A 10,114-nucleotide genomic window follows, 5' to 3' on the forward strand; every position below is an offset into this window, starting at 1 on the left:
CATTGCTGAGGCTGCACAGATTTTGCCTCTCCCCCTTGCCTATGCCTTTATGTTGCTGCCTGCCTTGCTTGTGCCTTTATAGTTAGGGTTTCCCATGACACTCGCATCTGCTGTTGCTAAGGATGTTAGTTTTCACTGGTTCCTTCCATAGAAATGTCTATTCTGACATAATCTTAAGCAAGATATCACTAGAGGGATCTAGTCAAAGAAACCTACTAGTAGTTTTATTTTGCAGTGGAAATCTGTAAAGCATCTTTATTGGCAGCTTATATTCTAAATGAAGGGTCTGATTTGGCTCATCACAAAATAACAGAATTCTGACATTGATTTGAGAATGATTAAACCCTGCAAAAATACCTCAGCTGTCCTAAAACTAACTAGACTATAAACCCAGATGCTTTCTGAATAATATTTAAAATAAAATGTTTCACAAATGAGCCTCGAGATCTTAAATTAATTCAAATTAATTAGAAATGCATAGCCCAGTGATGGTGTAACTTCATTGAAGTACAGAGTTTATGGCAATATTGAGTGAAAAGAGAACATATTCCAAACATTAACACAAGCAGACAAATTATATTAAAACATGCACTCTGTGGAGTAATACAAAATAAAATATCATCTGATCAGCTCAAGTAATGCTGATTTATATCTTTGAATTAACAACATTTCTCTGTACAGTTGCAGTAAGACTGCAATTTTACAAACTGATATTCAGTTGAACATATTTATAACACAAATTATACACTATGTACAAACCTAGTTCTCCAAGGAACTCTTTGTTCAGCATGCTTCAACACAGAAGTGATTTACCAATTTCTAGGACAGGATACTAGCTTTCCTTTTAATTTAAATTTAAAACATGAAAAAAAATCCATTTGCTATCACATGGCAGTGTTCTTAAGTCACTTGTTTGTTACCATATGTTATAGAAGAGTAGAACCAGTCACAACAATAAATAACATTGCTTATTATGAACTTAGACTTATATTCATGCGATCACACTTTCAGCCTGAGTGCTTTTACAAGACTGTAGGATCCATTTATCTTTGCTTTTCTTGACACGTAGATCAAAATTGCAACTACAGGTACTGCTATTGCTGTTACACAGGAGAATGCAATAATCAATGGTATCATTTGATCTGGTTTTTCCAATCTTCCTGAAGATGGAGACAAAAGGAGAAAAAAGTTGTGTAAAAACTGATTGAAGCAGATACATATATATTTCTGCAAAAGCAGTGTTATTAATGACCTTCATTTGGAATACTATTTCTGTTTTCATGCACAAAGCACACTTCAAAACGTTTTCCTTATGCTTTTTTCTTTACTAACTCCATAGTACACACTTTAATTCGTAGCCACTATCTTGGTCTTGAATTTGCTGTGCAAGTTCAAACCCATTTGATATAATGTACAATGAAGAATACCATGGAGTTCATGAGGAATACAAGAAGAATATAACGTATTTTACCCAGGAGACATTTGGGGATATTTCTACCTCCTAGAAAAAATGCTTTAGGAGAAGACCATGTTTAAAAAGCCCAATCTTTAGATCTTTTTGTGAAACAGAACTTTCTCTGGATTAGTCTCACTGTTCATGCATGTGGACAGAAATGTGGCCAAGATCCACCTTTTCTGGCCCTATCCTTAAAGCTACTGCACCAATCAAGTTAAGAGAGACAATAACATCCGCACTGAAAGGAGGCTAAATACAGCTTATTCTCACCAGCTGTTCTATTATTTGGTTTGATTTTTGTTTTTTTTTGTTTTGTTTTTTTTTTTAGTTTAACTGCAGTACTGTTGCACAAGGATCAGCCATGAACTAGTTTTCTCACCTTGACACAAAATTCATTAGAAAGTACGAACAAAATAAGTTTAAGGCAATAGATCTACCTACCTACAACAGCTATCTCAATCACTTTGATGTTGTTTCCAACCTCATTGAAAACATCAAGCAAATATCTGCCTGTATCATTTTTGGTGACATTGTAGAGTATAAAGGTTCCATTCACTGATGGCAGAATAATCTCCTTCTCCTGATGGACTTTTTTCAGGACCATCTGTGATGGTGGGTTACTGTATGTGCTACATGTAATAGTGACATTTTCTCCTTCTTTAACATTTTCTGATGGATATACTAAAACAGTAATATTTTGGGGAGGAACTGAAAAGAAAAGAAATGCAAGGTAGGATTTAGCAACAAACAGAAGCAAAAAACTCAGGAGGTATCAGCAGCTTGTACACACAAAGTACTAATCCAGTTAATGGATTCACTATAATATTTGAGCACATAGCTTTAGACACTACTCTGTCACTAGCTATCCGTCACACACTGCAGTCAACAGCAGCTGACAGAAAGAACATTTTATCAACTGATGGAGTATGTTGCATATCTTTTACATTATATGGAGCCTTTTCTTCTTTTCTTATTTTAAATTCACTATTTATTCATTTGAGTTCATGAAAGGACACAGACCGATAGACCCAGAGGTTGATGTCCTCTTTCAACAGAAGAGAAATAGAAAAGGCAACAGAAGGAGTCCTAGAACAACACTTTTTTCACTAGGTTCCACAATTTTACATCCTGTTTTCAAAGGTGGAAGCGGAACTATGAAAAATTTTGAAGCAGCAACTATTTTGTGCATCTGCTGTTTTGGACAGAAGTTTTCATTAGCACTAAGATCCTACCACTTATGACAAGAACCTGTGCAGCTCATCTCAGTTTTTTTAAAGACAATTCATTCTTAATGGAATTGAAGTGAAGATGTCATTCTGTCTAAAACAAATCTTAATATTAACTCTGTATAGTAGTTATTTTAACTAACCTTTGACATAAAATACTATGTGCTGAGACTGCTCTCCCAGTTCATTAATGATACGCATTCATATGTTCCTGCATCCTTTAGCTGAGCCCTGTCTATGGTATATTTGCCATCTACTGTTTCAAGGGTTGTGATCCTATCACCTATTTTCTTTCACAGAGTACTCTGAACAGAAGTAAGATGTGCAAGAGATGGTAACACTTTCTCCTTGTATCACTGCACTTGAAGGGAAAACTGAAAGTGTATTTTTTGGTGCAGCTACAAAAATAGTAAAGAATAAGGAAGAGAGAGGGATTAGTGGCAGAAGTGATCCCTAAGCAATACACTGTTGCCATGCAATAAACAGAAGCAGCAGGGCTAAAGCAGAGAAGCCTGCTTACTACTTTGTGGAATGTAAGTATGTGTAATGTTTTAATGAACGAAACTTTGCTATCACTGCACGTAGGTTGAGGAATCAACATTTGGTATAGCTTAAATGCAGCTTGCGAGAACAGGATACGGAGTCGTAACTTAAAGGAGAGCCAAGGGGCTGTAATACAGTCCCTCCACAGAGAAGTTTCAGCATCTCTTTGAATCTTTTGTATGCGAGTAGCTGGATCCTCCACTGAGACCTGTTTGGAGGAAAATACAGGCAGTACATAGCTTCTTTGCCTCACGCATACATTTGCCAATTGGAAGGAGTGATGGAAGGTCAACTGACATGAGAACTTTGCATAAGCTATCTGTATTAAGGCAGATTTCACCCTTCATTGTTTAAAGCTTCCTAAATGACTTAATGACATTAAGGCTATCTTTTAACTCCATTGACATCAAAGAATGAATTCCCCCGCCCTTCACAGAATGAGATCAGGATCTAAAATATATAAAACAAAAAACTTGTGTTGAATCTTGTTCTACTAACCTTGAAGAAGTAATTTCACACCTTTTTTGTCTTTGCCAAATTGGTTATAAGCTTCACATTCATAAAGCCCCACATCTTGACTTTTTATGTTCTGTATAGTTAAAGTTGCATCTTTAAAAATTTTCTCACACTCCCCAGTGGCCTTCTTTTTCTTCCAAGAGATCACTGGAGCCGGATTACCAGAACTAGTACATTTCATTGTCACAGTTTCTCCTTCTTTAACAGCAGCAGCAGGGATAACAGAGATCATTGTATTTTTTGGTCCATCTGAAAGGAAGAATCCTGTAGTTAATCACCATTGGATTTTTTAGAGATGGATCCAACATGTCCTACTAGATGGCAGGTTGTCAGCCTCCCAAAGTTAATTTCTTTTTCATTCTCAGAATAAGTAAAGCACACAGTATCAGAGCTTCCATACAAACTCTCCATAGCCTAAAGGTACTAACCAAGTACTTCTAACCAAGAATGTTCGGAGGGTAGATCATTTTCTCGCTCATTCAGATCCTGACTTAACACTGTCATTACATTAAAAATTTCATGTCTTTGTTTTGCTCATCAGCACTGCTCCTTTCTTTGGGGAAGAGCAGAGGACTATGCTGATTTTTTTGTACTTACAGGGTTTTGTTTAGTTTGATGTTTACATTTATCACGAAGTAAGTGGAGAATTAACTAATTCTTTTTAAATGATTGGGAAAACATTACACATACTTACATTCCACAGTAAGTGTTATTTCACTTTTACTTTTCCCAAATTTATTTTCTGCTACACATTCATAGTCTCCTCCATTTAGGAATGTCACAGATGGAAGAAGGAGAATTCTCCCCTCGCTATAAGGCCCCATGTCTGCACTGTCAGATTTTCTCCTTAAAATAATCTTAGGAGGAGGGTTACTCTCAGCAGAACATTGTACAGAAACATTTTCTCCTTCTTGAACTGTTGTAGAAGGCTCAATGGAGAGTTCCACAATGTTTGGAGCACCTGCATGACAAAAGAAAAGGCTGTTATACTAACGCAAAAGTACGAAGGACGGAGAGGGTTTTAAGAAAGCAGGAATTGCTCGCCCAAAGATCTGTTCATTTTGGTTTTGGTCCCAGGCTCCATCTGAGACTTTTGGCTCTATTGAAACAGTAGCAGTAATAGTAATAATAATAACAATAATGTCCAAAATAGTTTTACTATTAAATGACTACTAAATTTACTACTAATGACTAAAACTACTAGTTCAAAGAAGGAGACTCTGATGTCTCTGTGAAATTGCCATGTACAATAGCATTTCAAGGAAATAACAGTGTCCCCCACACCACCACTTTCTCAGATTCTTTTATCACTTTGAGTGTTGCATTGCAGGAAATGTACAGAGGTATGCATGTACAACAGCAGTAAAGAGAGAATTAGCTGAAAATTAAGCATAGAAATGAAAAGCACTGGCCATGAAGAGCAGCAGTAAATTGAAAGCTAAATCCTGAGTACATAACAAAGAAGGCCCCATAATTTCCTCATTTTCAGCGTTTCAGCATCCTCCAACCAAATAGGCAGCTGCCAATTGGGTACTGGATGATACAAGTTAAATTCAAGCAGACTTGTACCTTGTATAATAATGTCCATAGTTGCTTTCTCTGTTTTGTTAGTTACCAGATTAATTACTTCACAGATGTACAGTCCTGAATCAGTGAAACGGGCATGGGGAATAGAAAGGACATTGTTTTCCATCAGATGCTGAACACTTTCATCAGCCAGTTGTTTTCTCCAAACTATTTGTGGTGGTGGATTACTCTCAGTCACACAAGTGAGTTTTAGAGGGTCTCCTTCCATTGGCGCGTTGCCTGGAGATGCAGTAATGATAGTATTTTGTGGACCAACTGGAAGAGAACAAAAGAGAGATAAGGTCATTAAGTTAATAAAGAATGACATGCACATCTTTACAGTAGCTTCTCTAGAGGTACATTTCACACAATGCCAAGAGAAAATGAATAATGTGTATTACAATAATATAGTGGAACAATTTTTCCAGACTTGATGAGACATTTAGCTTGCAGCTTTGAAAGCTAAGCTACACAAAATGTGTACAATCTTTTTTTTTTTTTTAACTCTTACATTTGTCTCCCTATTGTTCAGGAGTATAAACTTGGAACTGCTAAGCATACAATAGCAATTTTAAAAACAATTGTTTATCTGCATGCTGCCATTTTTCTTCTGGTCTTTACTTTCTGACTGAGCACCAGCGCTCAAGGTAAGAGAGTGAGGGAGGAGTTACCAATGCGTTGCCTAAATTCTGTCATGAACAACAGTGGGTATTTAATGACTCGATGACTGTTACTGAATACAGCAAAATTCAACTGAATACAATAGATTATCTCCAAAAATAATATAGATAAGAAGTGTAAATTATAAATTATTTATAGCACACACTTTGTAAACCCATTCCATGAAACTTAACATTAAAGAGTGTGAAAGCCTAGAATAAAAATACTTACAGTTTGCATTCAGCTTCTGAGAAGTTACTCTTTCTTTGGGTTCAAAGTCCATATTAGCAATTGGTAACTTGGCCACACAGGTAATCTCTTTCCCAATATCTTCAGCCGTGGGATTAAATGAATATGTCACAGTTTTGGTCTCTGTATTTGTGCTGTCATCTTCATAAAAATTCTCCTCATGAAGAACATGTTCCTCTTTCTTTAGGAGTACTTCCAGGTGATCAGAAGGATATACATCAGGAATTTTACAGATGACAGTGACTGGTTCTCCAGCAACTAAGGATGGGCTGATCTCAATGACAGGATCACTGGGGAAAGCTAAAAGAATAAAATCCTTTTCTTTAGTCTAGCAGAGATGAGCTCTAGGGTCAACACAGGAGCAAGATCCAGACATCAAACGTCTTGAGTTTAGAGGCATTCAGAACATGACATTATATCAACTTTATTACAAGACATATCTTGACATGAAGACATACAGGTCTTTTATAAGGAGTTCATAGACTAACAGGAATTATATTTGTAAATTGTTGAAATATGATCACAAATGATCTAATAAGACCCAGCAAGGCACCTAGGCAGTGATACAGCTGCCTAAGTATAGGCATCCAGAGCAATCCATACACTGGTGGTATCCTGTTTTCTGTGCTGGTAGGCTTAGACATCTGAATCATTCCCCTGCAAACTGCAAAGGCTTTGATTAGGTGCTCTGCACTTGCAGGTTTCCCCAAATACATCCATCTCAACCACATTGGTTGTGTTTTCTTTTCCAGCGCTACAAATGTTTTGGGGAGTCTGTGTTTTGGCTTTCAAGTATTACCAAGAATAAGAATAAATAAGATCAGTACATACTACCTTCAGTGCAGAAAGCTAAGCAGAAAGGGGCTGAGAAAAAGTCCTGAATAGACAGATAAGGGAATCTTACAAGGAAATATATGTTGAGCTATAGCAGACTCATTATCCTAGCATTATCAGTTAACTACCAACCATGATATCTAAAAACAATTATTGATTTTTTACGAACGTGTACTACTTAAAGAGAATTTTACATTGTTACTTACAATAAAGTTCAACTTTGATACTCTTCTCTTTTTTCTCTTTCTCACCACACAAGACAGTACACAGATAATCATGAGAATTCACAATGCTAACTGGATTCATAGTCAAGGTAGAGTATGTCCTATGGTTGTTCACTATTCCTCCAAGGGGGTTGTCCATCTGGGTTCTCCAGGAAAAACTTGGTGATGCACAGCCAGTAGTATTACATGTGAGTATGAGTGTTTCTCCAATCTGTGCAACAATTCTGTTAGCAGGTATAATCTCCATTTCAAAGGCTTTAACTATAATAGGGAGAACATACATAAACTCAGCAGCATTCTCAACATTTATTTTCCCATTTCTTCTCATTTTCTACCGTGACACAAGGTCATTACTTTGCAAGTTTACTTTACAGTTGTGTGGAGGTTAAACTAATAAAGCTCATACAGTGGTTTACGTCTCCAAAATACCTCATAAACATTGCTATTTTTGTCAAAGATAACACAGACTCAGATGACTTTGACAGACAGTTCTCATGTATAAAATGGCATAAACCCAATGCTGTCAGTGAAAATAAACACATTGGCACAATACAACTTTTTTTGTCAAGTGGATCTGGTTCTAAAACTTCTTAACATTTGAGGGGAGGGAGGGTAAGTAAGATAGCAAGGACAACTGCAGAATCACTTTCAACAGGATATTTAGTACCAAGCTTGACTGAGACTGTCAGGGATGACAGTAAAAATCAAACATGCAGTGATATATTGCAGTTGTCTCCTAGACCGTCTTTTAGCAAACTCCATAAGAAAATGACTGTGTCATTGCAGAGCACAGAAAAGCTCAAAGTAAACGTCAAAAAAAGCTTCCTGACATTTTAGCAGAACTACTTAATTGACAGTTGTATTCACTGAAATGTGAAAGCAACTGGAACAAAGAGAAATAAAGATCAAATAGTAAATTGTTGGTCAGTTTACACTTAACAAAATTAAAAACAAATAAAGAAAACAACCCCCCCCCCAAACTTACCAGTCATTAACACATACAAAATTAATAACATAGCTTGGCTTGTTCTTCCCATCTGTTTTAACATTTGTAATTGCTGTTACTAGGTAAAAAAAATAAATTCAACAGCCTTGCTTTCTATTTTCTGTGAAGAAGCAGTGAGATCCTGCTGCTCTGCACAGTTTATTAGAATAGAGCCAGCGCGCTCTTTATAAAGGCTCTCCTCGAGGTGGAGTGGGAAATCCCTGGACGGGGAAATCCAGAGCAGGGAGGAAGAGATCCATACCGGGCTGTGCCGGTGGGCTCAGCGCCCTCTGCTGCTTTTTTAAATACGGAATTGAAAGCCCAGGAAAACAATGAATATTAACACAGTGCCTACTAGACTTAAAAAGACCAAGTCAAGATCTGGCCCTGCGAACAACTGATAAAATGAAAGAATGTGGGTAATTCCAAGTAATTGAATGGCACTATACCTCAGATGGAAAAGTTATTCAAGTTTGCTTTCAGCGCAAATATTTTTGTAGGGCTGTGCCTTGAGAATACTTCTAACAATACTCAATTCTGTAAATAACTTCACCTAACTCAATAGTCCCTTTGAAAACTGTGCTACCAGTTTAAGAAGTGATGTTACTTATGTTGCTAAGTATTTTTGATCCCTAAAAAAGAAGAAATACATCAGATAACAGAAGTCTGGAGATTTGACTTGATCAGCTTGAATCAGGCTCACCCTGTTCGGATGAATTGAATGAACCAATTTTCCTAATCCCTCTTTAAAAATGGCCATAAAATGTCCCTCTTTCAAGATGCTACTGGTATGCATTACATTACCTGATATGATTCTCAGATCTCTCATGTCCTATTTATGTATAACTGAAGTATAGCAGTTGATAATGCAACTCTAGGATTACTTTCAGTGTTTGGTTTCCAGTGGGTATACAAATCCAGTTTGGAATATTTCTGAGGACAACTATTACTGGTTAATATAGCAACAATGTTATGAAAAAAATAAAATAACATTTTCAGTGTTTAATTTTCAGTTGGGAAATGCTATGAATGCAAAGAATGGCTAAAAGTTTCCAAATCTCAGTTGTTTATTTATTCAACTACTTGAGTAGTTTATATTGGTCAATTATGAATCACTAAATAAAAGCAGCAAGAAATTCAAAACAAAACATATATGTTTTTAAAATGTCTCTGGCAAATCATTTGGTATGTAACAGTTTGGTCATTTGATGTCTATGAAATATTGTCATCATATAGTATATTTTATAAACAGCATAGATTCAAATATCTAGTAAATTAATAATAACTTGGAAAAATAAAGGCTGAACTAACAATGCTGTAAATGCTAAAGAAATATAATTGCTGAAAAGCTGGCACTACATCAACTTAATACTTGAGTCAAGCAGATTTTACGGTTAATAACCTCACGCTAGCTCAAAATACCATGTTCAAGTGAGAGTACCAGAGGATATATGGCTCCCACTGGCCCACAGGCAGCGTGTCTTCTTCAGGAACTATTTTTTTCTGCTTTTTCCCTGACTGCAGCTGCCCCTACATTTGCGTTCTCATCAAAGGATAGCTGGACAGTACAAGCTGCTACAGAAACACCAAAGCACACTGTAATAAATACATTTATGACTCTGTCAAAGACCTTACATCAGGTAAAATAAGAAGCATCAACCACTTTTTTCATTCACTTATCATAAACTCATAATTATAAAAGGGATGTAATGATTGTGGGAAGATAAAATTGTGATCTCAGGCAGAAAGTATGCCTTCAAAATAATAATAATTAATAATAACAACAATATTCAGAAATATGGAAAAACTAAACAAGACAACCAAAGGATTACCCAGAATACAATAAAACAGGGAA

The 10,114-nt window shown here is 36.3% G+C and overlaps 1 protein-coding gene across 1 annotated transcript; it reads right to left on the reverse strand.

Moving 5' to 3' along the window:
• Positions 1-231: 231 nt before the first annotated feature.
• VCAM1 (vascular cell adhesion molecule 1) lies at positions 232-7,602 on the reverse strand. Its single transcript, XM_075157061.1, has 7 exons — positions 7,257-7,602; positions 6,199-6,516; positions 5,311-5,583; positions 4,436-4,702; positions 3,724-3,990; positions 1,898-2,164; positions 232-1,160 (listed from the first exon to the last, which is right to left on the reverse strand). The coding sequence occupies exons 1-7, from the start codon at positions 7,600-7,602 to the stop codon at positions 1,000-1,002; spliced, it is 1,899 nt and encodes a 632-aa protein (XP_075013162.1). The 3' UTR covers positions 232-999.
• Positions 7,603-10,114: the final 2,512 nt, after the last annotated feature.

This window comes from Calonectris borealis, chromosome 8 (assembly GCF_964195595.1).
Source record: "Calonectris borealis chromosome 8, bCalBor7.hap1.2, whole genome shotgun sequence".
NCBI lineage: Eukaryota > Metazoa > Chordata > Aves > Procellariiformes > Procellariidae > Calonectris > Calonectris borealis.